The sequence below is a fragment of the Aptenodytes forsteri genome, unplaced genomic scaffold, assembly GCF_000699145.1.
Source record: "Aptenodytes forsteri isolate BGI_AS27 unplaced genomic scaffold, ASM69914v1 Scaffold481, whole genome shotgun sequence".
Lineage (NCBI taxonomy): Eukaryota > Metazoa > Chordata > Aves > Sphenisciformes > Spheniscidae > Aptenodytes > Aptenodytes forsteri.
Window position 1 is genome coordinate 93,072 of NW_008794893.1, and position 22,481 is coordinate 115,552.

The following is a 22,481-nucleotide window of genomic DNA, read 5'->3' on the forward strand; positions in this document are numbered from 1 at the left end:
ATACCGTGCACGATGTGGTTTCTGCAGAATGGTGCTAGAGCAGTGCCCTGCTCAGCACCTTCCCATTTTATCTGGTTCTCCCTAATTTTGAATTACAGTCTAGTGTGCAGTGTGGTTTCTCTCGGGGTCTTGTGATAGTCAGGCTTTTCCAGAAGAGCTTGTCTCCACGTTGGCAATGAAGCTGTAAGCCGTGAGGACACTGTGCAGTGAAATCCAGGTTTACAGACAGCTTTGCAGCAGGAACTGCCTTCTTTTATTAGTTCTGTAATCTAAATCTTGCGGCATTGTTTTTCTCATTATTTCTTTTGCATAAGCCAGTACTGCATGTTACAGGATACAGGCAGAGAAGGCTTTATGGACTGTTCTTCTGTGACAGCTCTTCAAACTGTTTTGGCTGAGGTAGAGGCTTTTCAACAAAGACCAACTGTAGCCAAAAAAAAAGGCAAACCAAAATGGTAACAGAGATTCTCCTTGTAAATGTCACTCTGCTAGGACAGGGAATTAGATACGCTCCTTTTCAATATTACTGTGTTCTTACTTTGTAAAAGGTATTGGAGCAGGTTCAATTCTAGCTAATTCTCTTGACTTAACTGGGGTGAACTTGGTCTGTTGAGAATTTAGGTAGATAGGAAAATTTTCAAGTTGTGCTTGTGAAATGCTGAAGAGGACTGGATTTCTTTTAAGCTGAACTGACAGGAGGTCTGTTTTTTTAAATTAAAAAAACAAGAGTTTGTAAAATTCCTTTTCATTTATACACTTCTTGTTTTGACTGGTCATAGAGGTTTATTCCAAGTCCAGGGAGGCTGGAGAGGGACTTGGTTAATTTGTGCTATTCCAGCTCTCAGCAGTACTCACCAGCCAGGCTGAGCTTGGGAACTGCCACAGTCTAGACACAACCCAGTGCCACTTCCTAGTAATGGGTTCCCAAAATCCTTACGATTTCTTTTTGGGCAGATATTGTCCCCACCTTAAGCCATGTTGTTCTCATTTTCCACTCCTCAAAAGAGGCAAACAGAATCTCATTCCTATCGCCTGCAAAGCCGCATGTGCCCTCATTGGAAGGCCAAGTTGTGTCACCAAAGAGGAAAAGGCCTTTCTTTAGTTTCTTGTGCCCTACACCTTTATCAGTGTGTACTAACAGAACGCCTCCTTCCTAGTTCTCTCGAGGGGACAGATGGCATTATGTGGTGCTCGCTGCTGTTTGTGACTGGATTTGCTAATGAACTAAAACTTTGGTTTCCAAACTTTCTGGACCAATGGACCACTGTCAACTCTCATAATTCCTTGCAGACTATCAAAGCACCTTGCTGGCAATAGTCCCTGGGTGGGGTTTTCAATTTGGTGGTGGTTCTAATTCTAATTTCATGGGTTTGCAGAACACTCCAGAGGTCCGTGGGCCATAGTTTGGAGATCACTTGTCTAGAATTAGCACCTCATATGGGGAAATCAGGGGGTAATCAAACAGGACAGGAGGAGAACTAACAAATATGTCTTTCTGTCTCCTGACTTGCCCTGTACTAACATCAATCCCCTTCCATCTTTTGTTGGCTGAAGCAGTGCTCCTCCCCCCTGCAGGACAACATTCCCATAGCTCAACGCCGCCGCTTCACCCGTGTGGAAATGGCCCGGGTTCTGATGGAGCGCAATCAATACAAAGAGAGGTTGATGGAGCTCCAGGAGGCTGTCAGGTGGACAGAGATGATCAGGTGAGACTGAATGTTAGTGAACATTCCTATTTAGGACAGAACCTGGCCATGTTTGACCTTGTGGTCAATGGAACCCCTACCAAGATATGGGTTGAGAAGTGCTGAAAGTTTTCAAAACTGTAGATGCTTCTCTCCTAATACCTAATTCTTTCTCTCTTATTCCTGATCCTGGGCTGCAAATCTTAAATTGCCATCGTTATTTGGAGACACTGGACAGCTGTTTGTCTTGCTTGTTTCTTGTGTGCTAATGAAGCTAGGAGAAGCTGTAGGGAAGAGGGTTTCTTTTAATTAATGAATTCTAAAGGCTATGGCTTGAAATGAATATGATGCTGGGGTTTGTAGTTACCAGACTAGTACTGTGGCAATGATAATGTTGCAGGGAGTTGATAAAACTTCGAATTGAACCCACTTATTTGCACTTTATGTCAACATTGAAACATAAAGTGGTTGAGTGTGCTTACATTAAAGACCAGTGCATGTCACTTCCTCTGTTGTGCTTTGAAACATGTTAGAATGAATTCTGAATTTTGACATGGCTTCCTTGATGGAAATGGCCTGCTGGTTGGCAGAAACTCGGGTAAGAGATGCTGAAATTAACTTGCTTCTGCTGTGTTTGTCCTTAGAGCTTCCCGTGAGCACCCATCCGTCCAGGAGAAGAAGAAATCCACCATTTGGCAGTTGTAAGTTCTTTGGTGGTTTGTGTAAGATTAAGAAAAGGGGAAGTGTTGCCATTTCTACTTTAGACAGCAACTTAATAGACTCTGACATTAATGAAACATCAACTAAAAGTGTTAGCTGAACCCTTTTGCCTTCAAGGGCTTCCTTTGTCCTTAGTGAAATTAAAGTCAGATCTGAACATCTACATTGGTTTTGTTTTACAAGCTGAAAAAGATCACGAGTACCCTGGAATGGAAACATACATACACTCACAATCAGTTTTAATAAAGGGCTGTTTTCAGAAGGTATCTGTTTCTGACACCTTATGTCAATCAAACTGAAGACTTAGCTCTATGTTTGAAGTAGGGCAGTTTTTATGAAGGGCTTACAGCCTCTGATTGCATACCTCTTGCCTCCCCTGTTGTGAATCTATGGTGTGTTGTCTCCCCAAGCACCTTTTCTCATATTTGTTGGCCTTTTTCTGTCCCTAGCTTTAGCCGTCTGTTCAGCTCTTCCTCAAGTCCCCCACCAGCAAAGAGGACCTACCCATCTGTGAACATCCACTACAAGTCTCCAACAACAGCAGGGTTCAGCCAGCGTCGCAGTCACACCATGTGCCAGATCTCCTCCGGCAGCCGCACCCTGGAGTTCTTCCCTGAAGAGTGAGTTGCGTGCTGTGTGCCAAGCTAGGTCCCCCTGCAGCTCTCCTAAATAGCAGCTTTTCTTAAAATAAGCTGTTTTCTGCTTTAAAAAAAGTCTGTGTGGTGTCAATACGTTTTCTGTCTCTTGTGGTTTATCTCCCTGATCTCTCACTCATCAGTTACCATGTGGACGGGCTCAGCAAACTTTGCCCTCCCAAACATATTGCTGCCATGGCTTTCTAGGCCATGATGGTTCATCTCAGCAGGGACCACTGTAGGCTTGAGTTGGCCTCAACCCTAGTTCTGCACTCATGTTTGCAGACTGCGCAAGGGAATGAAGTAGGGCTTTCGTGGTAGAGTGTGATGGCAGCATTAGGACAGCGGGATGGAGTGTCTTGCCCAACCCTGTTGACAAGGAGTTTAGGTGAAGACAAAAGTTCTCTCAACAGCACATTTAGGTTACAATATTTGGTTTTAACCTTAACCATGCTAAAAAAGAGCCTCTAAGTGTTGCTGCTGCAGTCTTCTCCCTATCCTTTATGTCTCTGACATGAAGGGAGAAAACCCTTCTGTGCTTTACTTGACTTCAAAATGCATGTGTTCTACCATTACGAGGTTGTACCGTTTCATATGTGATGTTTTTGTGGAAGGACTTTGGAGAATATGATGGTAAAGTATTATAACTTTGGCAATAAGACGGATTTGTTGGAAAGGCGCTAGATGAGGAGAAGAGAGATTGTCTTTAGAAGGGTAAATTTGTGTTCTATAGATACCCACTGCCTTCATTCTGTTCTTTTTATCTGATTACAATATCATAGTCATTGTATGGTGTCTGAGTGCTTTTCAGCAGTGCATTAAACGATGTGACTAACCACTGTCAGAAGCTGTTTGTTCTCTCATTCTCTCCCCAGGGGAGGAAGCATGTGCAGGGAAGTGCTTTGTTTTAGCAGGGAGTTGTTTTTGGTTTAAGTATATATGTCATTATGTGTGTATGTGTAGGGGTTTTTGGTTTGGATTGGATTTTTTTGCTGATGTTGTTTGTACCTTGGAATGATACTTTAAAAACCTATTGAGAGCTGGAACTGATATTCAAACAGCCTTTGTTTATATTAAAACATAACTTAAGAGCTCACAGATCAATTTTTCTTTTAACCTTTGCCAGTGCAAAGCTGGAGTTGTTCTGTTGAAACCAGCAGTTTCAACAGCAGTTAGTGCATATTTTCCTTATCAGCAGAGAAAGCTTTAAAATGGACAGAAAAATAAATAGTTGGCTATAATGAAGAAAGGAAGAACTCAAAATGCCTTCCTGATGGAGACATTAGATCAGTAAATTGTAACAGCTAAGCAAAAATTGGTGTAATCTCATAGATTCATAGGTCTTATGGAAGGTTGATTCCCTGTTCCTGAAGGGCTCTTGGAGCATTGAAGTGGAGATGACAATGATTTGGCCTGCCACATCGCTCAGGTAACAGGGAGTTAGAGATTGGGGATGCCTATGTCTGCTTCTTAACAGGGTTTCTCCTCTCTCCGATTTCCTGCATCTGTTTACAAAGATGAATTTGGTTTGCTTTGTGTTTCCTCCCCCTGCTATGGCGACACTCCCTTTTTACCTTCAGTTTCTGTTTTTAACCATAGATTGGGAAGTAACGCTGTTGCTTCTCTCCTCAGTGACTGTACATCCTCAGCACGTCGCGAGCAGAAGCGGGAGCAGTACCGCCAGGTCCGGGAGCATGTGCGGAATGATGATGGGCGATTGCAGGCCTGCGGCTGGAGCCTCCCTGCCAAGTACAAGCAGGTAGGGACCACTCCCCGGACAGGCTGAGGGGACATCGTCCCCCACAGTGAAACCAGTGAAGACCTAACTCTCCCACTGGTAACCCTAGCCTTAGTCCTTAAATACTTCATTTAGAGGTATCAATCATGCATGTTTTATTTGTATGATAATTGTAGGCACAGATTAAATTAATCTTTTCTGTATCTCCACCAAAGTCAATGGAGGGGGCATTACTCTGCATGATGGTGCTGAAAGAACCTACCCTAAACCAAAAGTAAATTAATCTTCTTTGTCCAGAGCCCAGTACTTGTTTTTATTTCCTTTGTTATTATAATTGGGCTTGAACATTAGATATTTCATTTATACTCTGAGAACTTTACCAATTGTTTAGTATAAAAACCAAATGCAGTGCAGTTTGCTCCCATTTCTGCCCAGCAATAACACAAAATCAAATGTCATCAGCCTCATTTGTTGGCCTATGACTCATTTAACTGGTCAAAGACCACCTGAAAGGAAGGAGTCTTGCAGTGTGGCTTGAAAGTGGATGAGTTTCAGGCCATGGTGGAAGGGAACGCCAGTGTTCTGACTTCTTTGCAGGGAGCATCTGTTAACAACCCTTTCTCCGTCAGCAGTGCAGTGTATAGCCTCTGTTGACCATAACTGGGGCACCGTATCATGGTGAGAGAGGCAGTCTCTTGGGTAGGCTGCTCCCGGCCCTGTAGGGACTCTCTTTCGTACAAGATGTGAGATGAAGACTCAGCAGCACCCACCTCTGAGGCTAATAAGTTCGGTTCTGCCATATTGGTTATATCTCTCTTACCATAGCCTGGTGTTTACAGCTTTGTACTGTCTTTTTTGCCTTCTCTTCCCCCACAGCTGAGTCCCAATGGTGGTCAGGAAGACACTCGCATGAAAAACGTCCCCGTGCCTGTGTATTGTCGCCCACTAGTAGAGAAGGACCCAACCATGAAGGTACGTTGTCTCTGCATACCATTCCAGTCCAGAAAGGGGACATGGAATAAGCAAAGAATGTTGGTTGCTAAATGTGCAATTTTTACACAATTGTATTTTGTAATTTTAGGGAAAAGTACCTCTCTCTGTAAGGACATAATTCTCAGCTGATTCTGGTTGCCAGGTCCCATGCTTCTGTCTACATCTTATGCTTTTTTGAGACAACTTGTATAATATCAGCAACATTTTATGCTTATAAGGCTTTTGCTAAGACTCCTTAGGGTATAATACAAAACAATATAAAAATTCATGAAAATGAGCAGGTGAAAGTAAAACTGCATTTCATCACTCTTTTTTAGATTCCACTGTTGACTGGGATTCACTGGTAACAGGCCAAAATTATCTAGAGCAGATTTTTGTGAAACTATGTCTATCAAGACTAGAATATTTTGAGTAGAATTGCGGTTGAGAATAGATGGTCATCTCTCTGCAGGTAGCACATTTATCTGTTATAACTAGTTGTTTTGAAGTAGGCAGTTTGTCATTACCTTCATTCAGAGCTGATTTTTAGATGTCATTCTGATGTTTAAGTTGTAAGAAAATTCTTACAGTTAGTTGTTTCTAGAAGGTTGCCGTGATCTTTGGATAATACTCTGTTCAGCATCTTTCCTTTATGATTTTGGATAATTCCAGTATTTGTTTCTGTAGTCCCGTTCCCAGCATTCTGCTAAAAAATTAGCTGGAAATAGGTTACAGGAGCTTAGCTAAATTTGATTTCAGAAAATACACAGTGTGCTTCTTTCACTCTACACTTGTTACATAGGGAGCTAAACCAGCAGATTCTTTTTTCCTTTTCCCCTTTTTTTTTTTTTTTTTTGGTAACTTCATTTTTTGCTGTCTTAGTTCTTTAACTAGCTCTCTAAGATCAGACAAACACTGATTTTCGGGCAAAGAAGCATGTGAGGAAACAGAAGAGTGCAAGGGGTGGGAGGGAGACTAGGGAACAGGAGTGCACTGAATGTGTAGTATGCTCAGCCAAGCAGTCACTGTCAATTTTGATTAAGCAGTCATGCTTATTGTACCCTGAGCTAGTAACATCTGCCATGTCCTGCTTGCTTTGCTACAGTGACTTAGGAACCCCAGAGTCAGAAAAACTGAGGACATTTCAGAAGCCTGTTTTCAGTTATGCACCTGATTTATTATCTTTATTTTCTTTAAATCTGTTAGTCACATCTGGTAAAAAAAAAAAAAAAAAAAAAAAAGAAAAACTGAGGACATTTCAGAAGCCTGTTTTCAGTTATGCACCTGATTTATTATCTTTATTTTCTTTAAATCTGTTAGTCACATCTGGTAAAAAAAAAAAAAAAAAAAAGAGATTTTCGTTAGGTTATAGAGAACCTTTATCTTACCTCCATCAAATCTGTCTATGTCTTCTAGCAGAAATCAACAAGATCTGTTGTTTCCAACTAAATATTTTAGGTGTTTGACATGTGTCCACAGTTCTCTACAAAGGTTCCTGAATTTCAAGAGACCCTGGAGCCTCCAGAATTCTTAGTTTAAGATTCCTGTTTCTGTTACTTAGCTGTGGTGTGCAGCTGGAGTCAATCTCGCAGGATGGAGACCTTTGGAGCAGGAGCCTGGGAATGGGCAGAAACTGGATCCTGGACGTGATCCCCTCACCTGTGATAGGGAAGTGGAAGGCGAGAACAACAAAAGTAACCATACATCTCCTGAAAAGAAAAAGGTCAGAAAAGAAAATGGATTTTTTTTCCTTCTGATGTTTTTTCCTATTCCATCCCTGACATGCCCCCTCTCTCAATACCTTTGTACTATGCTATATAATGCTCTAACTTGTACTTCTGAGGCATCATCTTCACCTTCACCGCCCTGAGGCAGGGTTGTGGTGTTCTGGCTCTTCAGTAACTTTCTGTGTGATTTGGGATAAATCATCCAGGATAAAATTTTCCAACTTCTGCTTTTGAAATGTTTGGAATTTTGAAAAAATTCTTAATAATAAGGGTAATTAAGTGCTTGATGAGGTTGCTAGGAAGATTATGGAGTCCTCATCGCTGTAAATTAAAAAATAAATAAATAAATTCAGGCAAAGCTTTGTTAAAAAGAACATAGACATAGCAGAGTCCATGAGTCCATGTGGTTCAGAAATTGAAGCTCTTGAGATTTATTCCAGCTCTGTTTTTTAATAGTCTTGAGTGGGTTTTTTTTTAAGAACCAAGCTGTAATTTGCAGATAATAAAAGAACATTTTATCCTTTCTGGTTCGTGGGGGTTTTTTCCACAGCTGTCTTACACTGCTGCCCTATAGTCTTCTGAGATCAGCTTGCTTAAGCTGGTAGGTTGAGTGCATCCCAGCTCCATGGTATTCTGTCTAAAGTGAATGTTCGGTGATACATTAGTCAGACATCTCAGATTAAGAGAAAATAATGGCCAAACTCCTCTTACCCTAGGGAGCCAGATAGGGTCTTTGGCCAGTGTTCCCGATACTAGTGCAGCAATGTGAACGAAAATTGCATTAGCTCATATTGTTTATTTGAATCAGCTAGGAAGAGACTTGGCTCTTTGAAGCCGGCATTGTGGCCTTTGCATGGGTAAATGTTGCCAAGCAGTAATACACTCAGTCTGATCTGAGAGGAGCACTGATTCTGCCCGTGTCATTGCTCTCCTGAAGGCAAAGGAGCTTCATGAAATGGATGCCACGTCCAGTCGTGTCTGGATCCTCACCAGTACGCTGTCAACAAGTAAAGTTGTAATTATTGATGCCAATCAGCCTGGGACAGTGGTGGACCAGTTCACTGTCTGCAACGCTCATGTGCTCTGCATCTCCAGCATCCCTGGTAAGTGGGGCCCAGGCACTGGCTGTGATCTGCACAGGGTCACCTGCTCCACTGAGGAGTGCAAATGTAGCGTCCTCACTTCAGAACTAACCCTTGGACCCTGCTGCATTCTGTAATTGTCCCTCAAAACCATAACTCAGATCTTGCCTTCTTGTAGTACCTTTCCGTGGAGATCCCTCACTGTTGAACATTTAGTAAGTGGTTCCTTTGGCACGTAAAGGATGGTTCTTGGGGGCAAGAGTGAGCCTTGCCCAGGTTTGGGAGGGCTCTGTAGCTGGCCTGGATGTTGATGCTAGGGATGAGGGGATTCACCGTGATGTTGACTGATGCTGTGGTTCCTCCCCGGGTTAGTGAACCCCAAGGATCAGCGTCTTCCATCTGTATGGTTATCTCAGGAGTACGGCTACATTTAAATTAGCAGTGACAGCTAGATTTATGGGAGAATCTGTTCTTTGCCCTTCAGCGGCCAGTGAGAGTGATTATCCTCCAGGCGAGATCTTTCTGGAGGGAGATGTAAATCCTGAAGAGTCGTCTGGAACAGATGGTGTCTTGGCAGGAATCACTCTGGTGGGCTGTGCGACCCGCTGCAATGTGCCACGAAGCAACTGTTCCTCGCGTGGTGACACACCTGTGCTGGACAAGGGACAGAGTGAGTTTTGGGACATAAAACTGAATGGCAGTCCAATTATAGCTAGTCCCATATGAGCTTGCGGTCTTACAGCTGCATCCTCCTGTCCCTGAGTTAACTACTCTAGAGGCCTCAAGAAGTTTCTTAATGTAGTACAGGAAGACCAAAGGCCCTTTTGGTACCTTTCTCTTTAGAGCCCTCCTTTTCTCTCTGAGTCATCCACATCCTGCAGCCTGGTTGTGGGGGTCATATAGCAGAGTATTTTGGACTGTAACATATTAGGTGATATGTTTGCCCTGCTACAATTGCTTGTGTGCTCATTGCTTTCTCCTCTGAACCATGTCTTCTTGTGAAGTCAGTTAAGCCCATATGAAAACCATAGTGATGCCCTTGCTGATTCCATACTGTAGTGGGCAGCCCTAGAGAACTTCTGATGTTTGCTAGTCACAGATTGTGCATCACTTTAAAATAACCTCTGTTCCCCATCCAAGCAGAAAACACTGGACGAGCTGCTGTCCGTGGTGCAGGCTCAGGGCTTGACTGAATTTGGCAAGGAAGGATAAATTAAAAAATTGACAGCCTGATTTCTGTATAGGTAACTTACCAGCTCATTCTCCGGTACGTCTCACACTCTTTGTCTCTTAGGTGAGGTGGCTGCTGTCTGCAATGGAAAGATCAACCAGTCCCAGTCTACTGAGGAGGCAACAGAAGCTACGGAGGTACCAGAGAATGGTACAAGCGAGGCAGAGCCTACTCAGGCCCGGCCTGGGCCCCTCACGGAGCACGTGTTTACAGATCCAGTCCCTGCACAGGCACCTCTTAGGCAGAACGGGTAGGCAGTCTGGGGCCAAAGTGTCAGTTCAGTTATTTATCAGCTCTGTTTTCATAAGCTTTTTGATATGAGAACCAGCCTGATCTTCTGATAAAGTGTCAAACTTTTTTCAGTTTTGTGCCCAAATAGTATTACAGATGGGATGATAGGGAGAGAAAGAAATGAAATGAAAATAAACATGGTTCAGCCTGCAGCAGACTGTGTCAGCTGTTTAAGTGCAAATATTTGATCTCTCAGTATGAATTTAGACCTGCTGTTAAGACAGATCTTCCAAAGTACACGTACACTTAATGTTCTTACTGAAGGAGCTTATTGATTCATGTGTAAAAATGATGATTGATTTATTCTAGTAGTACCTCTAATGTGCTGTAAAGATAATGAAGAAAACATATCCACCACCCAAAAATTATTAAGACAGTTGAGTCTGATGGGATGGCCTGAGGAGCAAGGTGGAAGTCTTGGACAGAAATTGTTCCTAAATGACGAAGTTGTTCTAAGTTGTTTCTGTTGAAGTTGTAAATGCACAGAGAAAATACTGTTTATATAATAGTACTTCCAAACACTAAGTAAAGTCCTGTAGATTTGAAGTACTTGCTATTTGTATTGCTGGGGGAAAAAGGAAGTTTTGCAAATTGCAGATTCAGGAGTCAAGCAGTTAAAAAACACTGAAGAGAAGGAAGCGATTTGTGTATACAAGTGCCCTTATCTGCTTGTGAATGCCAGACTGTGAGCGTAGATGAGCATTCTGTGCATTGCTGCTACTAAAGCCTCTAACAATGTTCTTTTGCCTCTTCAGGGAGAATGGGCAGCTGAAGACAGAGTCAAGCACGACACTGCCAGATCAGGAGTTGAATGGGGATGCTGCTGGGACTTGCACCAGTGCTGCCCCCACCATGTGGCTGGGAGCACAGAACGGCTGGTAGGTTCCCCTTGGGCTGACAGATCTCTCTGTCACCTCCGTTCTCCTCTGGGCCCCACTTTTCATGTCCTCACACCTTTAGTTCACTTCTTGTTTCTGGAATAGGTTTTCATTGCTCGTTGTTGTTCTGAGCCCTCAGCTCATCATAGGCACAGAGATTTAACCTCACTTTCTTACCTAACCACCTTTCCTACCAGAAGAAAAGACTCAAGCCTAGTCAGGCTGAGGGTGGGGGGCCTTGCTGCTAACCCTCCCCGATTTGTGCTTTCTCACAGGCTTTATGTGCACTCGGCTGTATCCAACTGGAAGAAGTGTCTGCACTCGATAAAGCTGAAGGACTCTGTACTGAGTTTAGTGTAAGTGTGCATGCCAAGGGACGCTGAAGGAGAAGGTTCAGTGCCTAAGTGATATTTTAGATGGGAGTAGCAGCTCTTTGTCAGTCATCTTTTTCTTTGCCCTTCTAAGTGCATTGGTTTGTAAGGAAAGTTTCCCAAGGTTTTTGTTATTGGAAAGCCTCATACTGAGCCGTTTTCCTGCTCAGCTGCAGACCTGACCCAATTCAATGAACAAGATACTAAATGAGATTAGCAGTATAAGGAGGAAATAAGTGGGGAGGAGGAAGACAAAATTTCACTGGGGTGTAAATTAGATGGAATTTGTTGAAATTGATGGAGTTTGTAGTGTGAAGGAGAAGTTAACCTCAACAGGAACTTTATGGATGATCTTACTACAACGAACGTAAGAGGTATGACCCTCGGCCTTTGCAGGATGTTCCTGCAAGTGCTAAACTGAATGGGAATTGTAGAGAGAACATAAAGATGGACTGCGTAGAAGTCAGAAAGGATTTGTTAGTCCATTACTTCTACAGATTTTTGTAAGTATTTACTTTTCTGTGATTTCAGGCATGTGAAAGGGAGAGTCCTTGTTGCTCTGGCAGACGGAACACTAGCCATATTCCACCGGGGAGAAGGTAAGAATCAACGTAGTAAGAGAAAACCAAACTTGGCCAAAAGTGTAGCAATGGATTAAATGCTATTCTGAGTTGAGAAGGAAAGGTGCTGGCTTGCCAGAGTACAAACATACAGTTAAAATGCATAGCTATTATACACATGTAATCCTTATACTAAAACATCTAGGGCATACTTTAACACCATTTCCTGAGCTTTTCTGAACAAAAACATGAGTGTATGTGCTCCGCACATGCGGAGTAAATGCAACACTTTAGGAATACATATGCTATGCAGTTGTTTGAGGCATGCTTGGTAAGTTTAATCCATTTGGGCCATATCAGCGTGCATTCACAAATCAACTGTAACAGGGCATGCACAGGGAGCTCCACACAGCTCAGGCTGTACCTGAGCAGATCATCTGTGCAGCTGTAAATAGGCCTGCTGCTTCCCAGAGAAGTTGGACTCTGTGTAAGTAGTGGAATTGATCACTGCATACACAGCGGGCAGAGCTGGGATTCTCTGGAAGTCTGGAAATCGCAAACAAATGGCGCCTTTGCATTACACTTGGTCAGTTTTTCTTGTTGCAAAAAAGAGATGTCTGAGTAAGCCAATGTGCCTTAATCTTGTCACTTCAAGATATTTTTTGAATTTTGTATTTCTTGTCCTCTTCACTGTTGTAGGTTTTGTTTCCCTATGACTTGAGCAGTTTCTGAGCTGTGTTCATACTTGAAAGCACATGGGAATTTGCTAACTGTGACTAATGTTTGCATATTATTAAGAACTTAGTTATTCATTGAGTAGCAGTTTATCCAGCAAGCTGAAATATAGCGATCTCTGGTTTTGTGCAATCTAAATTTTGATTCAGTCTTTGTCATGAGTTCAAGCCTGACCATTGACACATTAAAAATTGTTCCCATCAGAAACAGAATAAAGCTTAATGACATAGAGGCCACCTGTCTGTGAAGGACACAGTATCTGTCTGGTTAGTTAGAAAATAAGCGTGAGAGAGGGAGATTTGATTCCTTATCCTGGATTTGACACTTTGGGGAAATTATGTTGTCCATCTGTGATATGAGGAAGCCTCACCACAAGGACTGTATGGTCCCTTTCCTTTTAAGTTTCTGCATAGTCTCGTTAGGCTGTCTTTCTTCTTCCCCTCCCGTTTTTGTTGTACTTGATAGAGAAGCCTGTTCACTTCATTACAATAAAAGGATGTTTAAATTAGCCTGATTTGGAGAGCTTTCAGCCCACCAAACTGAACTTTATTGTCATGTGTTTCATAAGTATAAGGCTGTGCCTGAAGTAGTATTGTGGATTCATGGGAAGTTCACAGACATAATCAAAATGAGCATTTGAGTATTAGCTAAGCCTGTATACCTAGAAAAGGTATACACGGAAAGGTAGATGATTCTATTGTATACTGACACATCATGAAGGAGATGCATCTTTCCACACTTGTTTTTCACTTTAGATGGTCAGTGGGATCTCAGTAATTACCACCTAATGGACCTCGGTCACACTCACCATTCCATCCGCTGCATGGCTGTTGTGTATGATAGAGTCTGGTGTGGCTACAAGAACAAAATCCATGTTATCCAGCCTAAGACAATGCAGATTGAGGTAAGAGGGCAAATGTGTGTGTATGCATGCACATGCTTTTGTTGTATTTATTCTTATAGCTGTTTTCTGCTGCAGTGTATGGAAATGCAGAACCTTTGTATTATCATTGCTGACTGTAGGACCCAACTGTCAATCTGAATCATGTTATGACCCAGTCTGCCAGGGAGGGTATTTATTCCTTCCTCCCTTGGCAGAGCTTCAATCTTTAGATAAGTCTAAACTGAGCACTTTCTTTGCCTTTACTAGTGAGTCTATGAGGCCACGTACTGTACAAATATACGTGTGTGCTTTACAGCTACCCTTCATATATGGTCTAAGACTTCTCCATCTGTAGGCATTGTGGCACAAAGGAAGAGTACAGTTAGCAAGCCCTGGTGATCCCACTTGCTTAATCAAAAAATGACATTTAGAGCCTTTTGGTTGAAATTCAATACAGTGGTGTTGGTACAAACCTGTTTGACAGTGCTTGGAAATAATTCTAATCAAAGGGTGAAGAAGTGCTGAATCTGAAGCTCACATCAGTGAGCCAAGGCAGTTTGATCTTTGGAATTTATATTGGAGTTGTGTGTTTTCCTTTTCTACCAAGCACATTGAAAGCTCTTAGGTTCTAGATGTTCTTGCTCCTGAAGTGGTCTGCAAAGACCATAATCTCTGCAGAGCTGCTATACAGCTCATCATTTCAAGCAAGGGATTTTCTGTATACTGTAGTGAACTTCTGAGGTCAGCTAGCATTAACACATTTTCTCCAAGAGCCTTGAAACCCAAACAAGTGATCTCAGTTGAGGAAAATGTAGTATATGTGTACATAATTGCAAACCTTTTGTGAACTCATATTGGTTCACCTATTTGGCATTTCAGAAATCCTTTGACGCCCACCCTCGGCGGGAGAGTCAGGTGCGACAGCTGGCATGGATTGGAGATGGAGTATGGGTTTCTATCCGCCTGGACTCCACTCTGAGGCTTTACCATGCCCACAGCCATCAACATCTGCAAGATGTCGACATTGAGCCTTACGTCAGCAAGATGCTAGGTGAGGCAGTAGGCACTGTCAGTAAATGGTCTGTTGCTTACTGAGATCAGAGAGAAATCAAAATTCATTAGCAGACCTTGCCCAAAGTCATAACTGACTCTCCAATTCTTGTGCGTGCTTACTAGGCACTGGAAAGCTGGGCTTCTCGTTCGTGCGGATTACAGCCCTGCTCATTGCTGGAAACCGCCTCTGGGTAGGGACAGGGAACGGTGTCGTCATCTCCATTCCATTGACTGAGAGTAAGTGACATTTATTGGAGATACTTCTGCGTCCCCCCCTAAAAAAAGACTTTTGCATGTTATTTGTGCAGCATGGTGGATGGCTCTGGCAGGCTAATGCTTTCCGGACATTTTTACTCTGAACCTGACACACCTTTGATCATAGCAGTGTTCAGAGACAAGAGCCCTGAGTATGAGCAACCCTGAACTTGGTTCAACTCTCCCTTATTAAGGAATTAAGTGTTCGGTTGGATGGATTTAACCTGTTTAAAACCAAATAGGTATTCGTTACTGTCCCTTTCAGTTCAGTTGAAGCCATTTCCTTCTTGGGGGACCAATGAGATCTCTACCATCCGTACAGTCTTCTTTTCTGAGCGTGACCTTGACAGAGCAGACTGATGTGAACTGATTCTGTAGCTACTGGAAAGCAGGAGAAACAAAGCTTTGGGAATTGTAGTAAGTCTCCAAAAGGAGGCCATGGAATGAGAAGTCACCAGGAAGATCTCCCTGGAAATATTGTTTTGGCATAGAAATCTAAACGTCTCCATAATAGTATTTTCCAGAAACTGACCTTAGAAAAGCTTCACGTACTCAAATTAGGACTTGGCTTTATCAGTCAAGTAGAAATCAGTATCCTACGCCAAATGCAACCTGGTGAGGAGACCCAGCAGTAGTAGTTAATAGGTGCATCTCTGGAGCTGGAAGCTTAGTTGAAGCTCTTAGTACTCCTGTTCTGTACCTGCCAGTCAGCATCTAATTTTGAAGGTCTGTTCCAGATTATAATGGGGGAGTAGGATTTGAGGCTGATTGCAGTTGCTTTCAACAGAAAGCAGACAAATTTACATTTTCTCACCACTGCTAGCAGGAAATCTGAGAAGCAAATGGCTCTTGTATAAGAGGAGCAAACCTGTTGTAATCCTCCTGGAAGTCAGGGCTGAGATTGTCTCCTCTAAGGCTAGTGGAGCTGGATATGCCCAGGGCTGACACAAGGAAGCCAGTGACACAGTCGTCTTTGCGCATTGCAATCTTGGTCTCATTTCTGAATCCCTGTTTTAAAGCCCATTCTTTCCCGGGGCTGCTGTCCTAATTCTGAGTTGAGCTTGTTCCCTGCTGTAAACCAGTTGCATTTTCTTTTGGTGTTTCTGTAAAAATGGGGTAAGCAGTAAGGTCTCACTAGAAATTTTAGCAATGGATCCTTGTGACCATGGTCCCTCTCCGATCTCAGATATTACATTTGTCCTTGTAAAATAAGAGCAAGGTGAGCAAGAACAATGTTGGTATAAACTGATCCGAGCCTGTAGCTCCTGTTGTGGTTTCTCTAGATTTTATACATTTCTGTTGCTCCCTGAATTTTCTCCCAGTAATCACCTTTTTCTTCTCTCCCGTCCTGCCTGTCTCTTCCCGTGCCCCTCTGTGTTCCCACTCCTTGCCTGTGCCTAGCTGTAGTCCTCCACCGAGGCCAACTCCTTGGGCTCCGGGGTAAGTCCACTGCCTCCTTCCTTCAGCTTTCACTCCTTTTGCACCCATTCACCTTTGCAGTCACTTTCCTACCCTTCCGTCCTGCCATTCAGCTCTCTCCATCCATTTTTCGTCATCACTCTTTCATTTTAAGTTGATCTGAGAAAAGTGACCAGAGACAGTAATGTAAATATCCTAATTTCCCATGGCTAAAAACATTTTCATCCATCTCATCAGCCATCCTTCTGGTTTTTTTGTGTCAAGAGTACTTTATTCTTCATCAGTAGTTCCCTTATCGTGGTAGGCCAGGTTTGAGATGGGGACTGTATAGGTTCATTCAGTCAGAGAGTTCCAGGAAGCAGAAGTAGACTGTTCTTCCAAGGTCTTCCTTGGTCATCTTTGGTTTTCCAAGGATGCTTCTCTCATCAGTTCCAGACCAATGGCAGCAGGTGCTGTGGCGCCTGCCAGCTGCAAGTAAGCAACCAAGACTTCTAACCAGAGGGGACTTCAATAAACATGAAGAATTGTTTGGTTTTGTGCCAGTTAAGGCAGGGTCTGAGTTCAAATTTTTGCTTACCTTAGCCTTTCCAGGGTCAGAAAGGAGTATGTTTTTCTCATTGTAAGACATTTCTGTGGCTGTCCAGAAGCATTATCAACATGTGTCTCCTCCTTTTAAAGCACCTGATATTGGTTGCAGTAAGAAGCCAGATGTTGAGTGAGAAGACGTGCTAGTACCAGCCCTGTCTGTCAATCAGTTGAGCTCATCCAGTTACAGCTGCTCACAGCAAACCAAAGCACAGAGGTGCAGAGAGCCTTCATCTTGGGGACCTTCCCCCTGCACACATTGATTCTCATTCTTCCATCAAAATACTTGTACTTGTCTTGCCATCCTGGCTTAAGCCTGATAGGTAAAAGTCTCCCTTGTCCAAGTCACTTAATAATTGAAATCCAGCCCAGGCCAAAATACAGAACTACAGAAAATTAAGCAAGCAATTCAGTTCTCTCACAGAAAGTGAAAGCCTTCTGATTTTAGTGCTGTTTCTGTTTTACTGATGTGGGTGCATGCGGAAGGAAAGCATCTCCCATCCTGAGCTCTGAGCACTGGTCTCTGTTCCTTGGTGAGTGGAAGCATTCACATTCTCAGAGCCTGGACATGAAGGATGCAGGCCCCTGAGCCCACCTTGAAATCCTTGGAAGCTATGGATGGTGAACATCTTTCAGATGTTCATTGCTTGAGTAGCTGATCTTCTGGTGTCATGACTAAATCAAGGACTAAGGAAGGACCTCACTCCACTGGTGTGACATTTACTGGGCTGAGAGGCCTTCATCAGACCCAGAGACTGCTTTCAGCAGCCTGTGTGATCACGGCTTTGCATGAGCAAAGGACTTAACTTGGAAACTGAGCAACTTCACCAATCCAGAAAATAGCAGTAATTCTCCTCCAGGTGCCCTTAATGTCTCATGGGTACAATGGACACCTTTGGATACCCTGCCAGGTACAAAAGACCAAGGTTGATCCTAGGACAGTAGGTGATTTCTGGAGCCTGGACAGGATTGCTGCTGGTGAAGGGGCCTTCACTGGGACACCTCAGAGACCTTGTCTAGCTTGCCCTAGGGTCACTCTTGCCCAGCACCTCCAGCGATGAGTGCCTCGTTAGTAGCCAAATACTAGATTTGATGAGAAAATGTAGTTTGTTATCATGAGTGGATTGTTACCAGCCTCAGAGAGAGGGACTGTATAGTCTAGCGTGGTCTCCTCCATCACATCCTTTACGCAAGACCTTTAAAGAGACCTGTGCCTTTAAAGGTTTTCCTTCATGGCTCATGAGTTTTCTCTTTGATTGAGTCCCTTCTGTAAATGGGACTCAAAGCCATTGCTGACAATATTCCTCCTCCCTGTCCCCAGCCAACAAGACCTCACCAACCTCTGGAGAGGGCAGCCGCTCTGGCGGGGTCATCCACGTGTACGGTGATGACAACAGTGACAAATCTGCCAGCAGTTTCATTCCCTACTGCTCCATGGCTCAGGCACAGCTCTGTTTCCACGGCCACCGTGATGCTGTCAAGTTCTTCGTCTCTGTGCCTGGTAAGGATGAGCACAGCCCTTCCTTGTGGGGGTCTTGTCCCGCCGTCCATTCTGCGGGAGGAGCTTGAGCTGACCTGCAGCAGACGGCTGTCCCTGCCATTTCTAGTGCTTGCAGATCACTTTGGCTCAGACATCAGTAGTTTAAACTGCAGTGACTTACAGATTTCACCAGCAGAAGGAATTGGCCTGCCCAATTGTGTTTGTGTGTGTGTGTGTGTGTTAAATGCGTGGGGGCTGAGCAGAGGCACTGACAGCACCCTCTGTCCTCTCCCAGGCAATGTCCTAGCAACCCTGAATGGGAGTGTGTTGGACAGCCCTTCGGAGAATCCCAGCACAGCGGCCACAGAGACCGAGGGGCAGAAGCTGAAGAACGTCCTGGTGCTGAGTGGAGGAGAAGGGTACATCGATTTCCGGATCGGTGAGTGCCTGTGGTGGGAGGCGTCTGGAACGGGAAGGGGCGCAGGGCCGTGGCTGTGGAGAGAGGGATCACTGCTGTGGGCAGTGAAATCTGAAGAGCAGTGCTCTCTGTTTCTCCTGCCTCTGGCTGTGAGGGCAGATAGCAAGCATTTTCCTTGCACAGCACAAGGCTGCCAAACCCTGCCCCTGCCTGTGCCTGCAGTGCCACGCAGTCTGCGTTAATGGCTCTGGAAAGAATAAAACCATCTGTGCCACTGGCTCCAAACATTGCTGCCCTGCTGTGGTCAGCTGTGCTGCTCGAGGGCGCTCTGTGTTGTAAACATTGGCTTCCCCGAAAGGAAGGGGGTGGTTTTCCCTACTGCTGGAGGTGGTTTGTTCCTTCCGTACAGTCCTGCTTCAGAAAAGCATCATGTTACTATAGATGTTCTCCAGGCATAAAGGAAGGTCTCAGCTCATGCTGTCTGTTGTCAGACTGCCGAGACTGTAACAGGGATATTAGCCTCTTTGGAAGTATTCCAGAGCAGTGCAATTTGGGATTTTCTTTCTTGCCTTTTTTACTCTCTGTTTTCTCTGTTCAGGGGATGGAGAAGATGATGAGACAGAGGAGAATGCAGGAGATGCCACCCAGGTGAAGCCAGTACTTTCCAAGGCTGAAAGGAGCCACATTATTGTGTGGCAGGTATCATACATCCCTGAGTGAGAATTTCTCCTTTCCCACCAATGTAAGTGTCCCTCCTCCCACCTGAATGCCAAGATGTACATACAGAACGCCTGCATTATACCTACTGCTGGAAACCGACCCCAGACAACTGCAACGGCTCCTGCCTCGGACTGTGACCCCCTTCTAACCTCTGAACTTGCAGCTTTCATCTTGGGCCTGTGCGCTTTCTGCGTGGTTGGATTATTGTTCTGCTCTTGGAGCTGGCATCTATAAGGAGAGAAATGGCAGTGCATCGATGAAGTGAAGCTTGGAGCTAGAACTGTGCAAAGCCTTTGCCCAGCGCTCGGGAGCTGGCAGCTGGATGGGTGGTGGCTCAGGTTCTCCAGCAGGTTGCCTCACTCCCACCTGCATGAGAAGAAGTACGTCCCCCTGGCGTCCCCTGCTAAAGTGGTGATGGTGAATCACAACTTCTGCAGCACCCTAGCAGAAATCCTTTCTAGTTCACCAGTGGACTCTCCACCTTATCCACCCATAAGCACAGAATAATGTCCCACGGACTGAGAGCAGCCAGGTCCAAGGAACCCTCGATAGAAAGGAGTGTCAGGGTTTGGGCAGCACTTCTGCTGTTTGGCTGGAGAAGGCAGCAGTGCCATTACTGTGAGGAACACATCCTCCACGCTTGCAGATGGGAAGTCCCCCTCCTCTGCTGCTGCTCTTGTCTCAGCAGTCGTGTGCTGGGTGACTGTGTGTGTCCGGGGAGGATTGTCTGGTAGCCTCAGATGGGAGACAGGTGTTTGATTGTGGAGGCCACAGGGCCTTTTGAAACTGTGGTAGCAAAGGGGTACTGGAACCTTGCTTTTTTAAGAGCAGAAAAGGCAGCAATACTTTTAACTCCCCCTTCCAAAAATGCCAGGCAGAAAAGAACTCTTGAGTTCATTCATTCTGAAAGGTTCAGGAGAAAGCTATCTCTGCATAGCATTTGTTGGCTTTTAAAACACAAGCGAGGGCAGATGATGTTGGTCTGCTGTGAATTCTGCATTAACACATTGAGATTACCTTGACTCATAAGGCTGTGTCCCCATCCTGGGAGCTGCTGGAGGAGATGGCTGTTTTCCTTCACACTGTGGCTGTTGGTTAGGAAAGACTGTGTAGGTGCAGTCAAGGTATAGAAAGGCTGTGTCTCACCTGAGGTCACACAGAAAAAGGAATTGAGGCCAGATCTCCCGACCTCTTTTACCTAACATTGCAAGCACTGACTTTGTTACTAAGTAGTTTGAAAAGCTGGAAATTTCTGACTCCTGAAAAGAATTGACAACCCCCGAGAAAAATTCTGATGGCCCTCCTTCTGTCAGCAGTGCTGGGGGATTGCAAACGTGCATCCTCCTTACAAGAGAAGCAGCAAAAAATGGGGCCAGGGAGAGCGGTTTTGAGCCCCAGATGCAGAACATGGCAGCTCCAGATGTAGAGGCAATGTTTTGTTCTCCCTTTCTGACAGCGGAAACAGTCCTGTCTCCACAAGGACAAGTTCTGTTTCCTTTGGACACTCCCTCCTGGATGTGCAGGACTAGAGCGAGTAGCAGTTGTTAGTGATGAATTTGGAAGCTCCTGGTGGTCATGTTGTTTCTTCCCTGAGCTGTGCAGCACGCCAGGGTTCACAGGGATGTCCTTGTGCCAGTGTGGCAGTATGGGGACAACTGGGGAAAGCCTCCATCTCCTGGGAAGCTCCCAGCTGTGTCCTGTGCTTGTTGCCACAGACCAGGCTGCCCCCAAGGCTTGTGGTCTAAAGCTACTCATGTACTGCAGGGATGCAGCATTCCCAGGGGAAGCTCTAACATGTGGCATCTGTCCTGATGCAGCAGCACTGAAATGATTTTTGGATCCACAGTTCAGAAAGAGCTGGGGCAAGAGGACATCTCTGGAGAACAGAAGCCTCAGCCACCAAAGTACGGAGCCGCAGTGGTGCCCACGCTGCCTGTGAGCGGTGCTGGTGACACGTGCACCCACACCACTCTTCACCGAGGTAGGAAACCAGCTGGATGGTGTCCTCCAGCCCTCGGCACACCAGGCTCTGTGGCTGGCATTTGGCTAAGGGGTGCTTGGAGCCGCCACCTGCATGCAGGGGGACATTTCACCGGGCCACTGCTGACCGTGCCAGACTTCTCATTCACGTTCCCAAAATGCTTTCTGCTAGGAAGAGCTCTTTGGATCACAACACAGAGTGCATTAAAGTTAACAAGATCAACATTTAGACCACAGATTCCACAAACATGTAACAGTTCATCAGTTAGGGCCAGGTAAACTTCATAATTTGGGCTAATTGAAGGAAAAAAAAGGCAGCCTAGTAGGCCTGGTTCCTTAGCTCTATCGACTCTTCCATAGGAAAATACAGAATTGCAATGTTCTTACCTCTTATTGTTTGTTCTCTATCTGGTTTTAGCAGTTGAAGTGACAGTACTCGGTCTCCTGTCACCCACCAGGCCCTGGCAACGTAAGGAAACCGGTCTTGGGCCTCTAACCGACAGGTTCCTTTCCAGCTCAGTGCACGTTTTCCTCCAAGAGAAGCACATGTCTAAGAGGGACAGCTACAGCTAAGTAGAACCAGCTCCTGTGGGCGTTTGGTGGCTGCTGGGCAGCAAGGTGAGAACTGACTGGCTTCAACACACTTCCCTGTCATATCTCCACTGTGATGTATGTAAAGTATCTTGTATGTTACAAAAGGATTTTAAAAAGTGTCTTAAGGCCTGTAAACTCCGCTATTTGTTCTGAAGATGGCATTCTGTAAAGAGACTGCTGTATGAATACGTTCCCTTGCTTTGTCCCCTATGCTATCAAACAACAAACCATATCTGTTCTGTATGTAATAAATGTGTTAACATCAGCAAGTGCCGGGCGTTTTGTTCCTATAAAGGGACTGGGATTTCTGCTCAGTCTTTAATAACGGCAAGACACTTAAAAGAGTGGGAATGGCAGCTCAGGTGTTCACCGTTGACCAATTTAGTGGCAAGAAATGAGATGTGGATTGCTCACCAGGTCAGAACAGAAGGGGCTGGTCTTGCAAGCCACAGTGCAATGTGTAGCTTCT

General features: G+C 44.7%; 1 protein-coding gene across 1 annotated transcript in view; it reads left to right on the forward strand.

The window, feature by feature from the left end:
- The window catches only part of MAPK8IP3 (mitogen-activated protein kinase 8 interacting protein 3), a 63,578-nt gene extending 41,301 nt beyond the window's left edge, over nt 1-22,277 (forward strand). The window contains 19 exon segments of the mRNA XM_009275145.2: nt 1,576-1,706; nt 2,330-2,386; nt 2,855-3,025; nt 4,673-4,799; nt 5,655-5,750; nt 7,312-7,473; nt 8,415-8,580; nt 9,044-9,229; nt 9,854-10,040; nt 10,837-10,959; nt 11,235-11,315; nt 11,862-11,929; nt 13,381-13,529; nt 14,388-14,559; nt 14,685-14,798; nt 16,218-16,256; nt 18,142-18,321; nt 18,596-18,739; nt 19,317-22,277. Of these exon segments, the coding sequence (XP_009273420.2) occupies nt 1,576-1,706; nt 2,330-2,386; nt 2,855-3,025; nt 4,673-4,799; nt 5,655-5,750; nt 7,312-7,473; nt 8,415-8,580; nt 9,044-9,229; nt 9,854-10,040; nt 10,837-10,959; nt 11,235-11,315; nt 11,862-11,929; nt 13,381-13,529; nt 14,388-14,559; nt 14,685-14,798; nt 16,218-16,256; nt 18,142-18,321; nt 18,596-18,739; nt 19,317-19,438 (2,475 nt within the window). The 3' untranslated portion in view covers nt 19,439-22,277.
- Nucleotides 22,278-22,481: the final 204 nt, after the last annotated feature.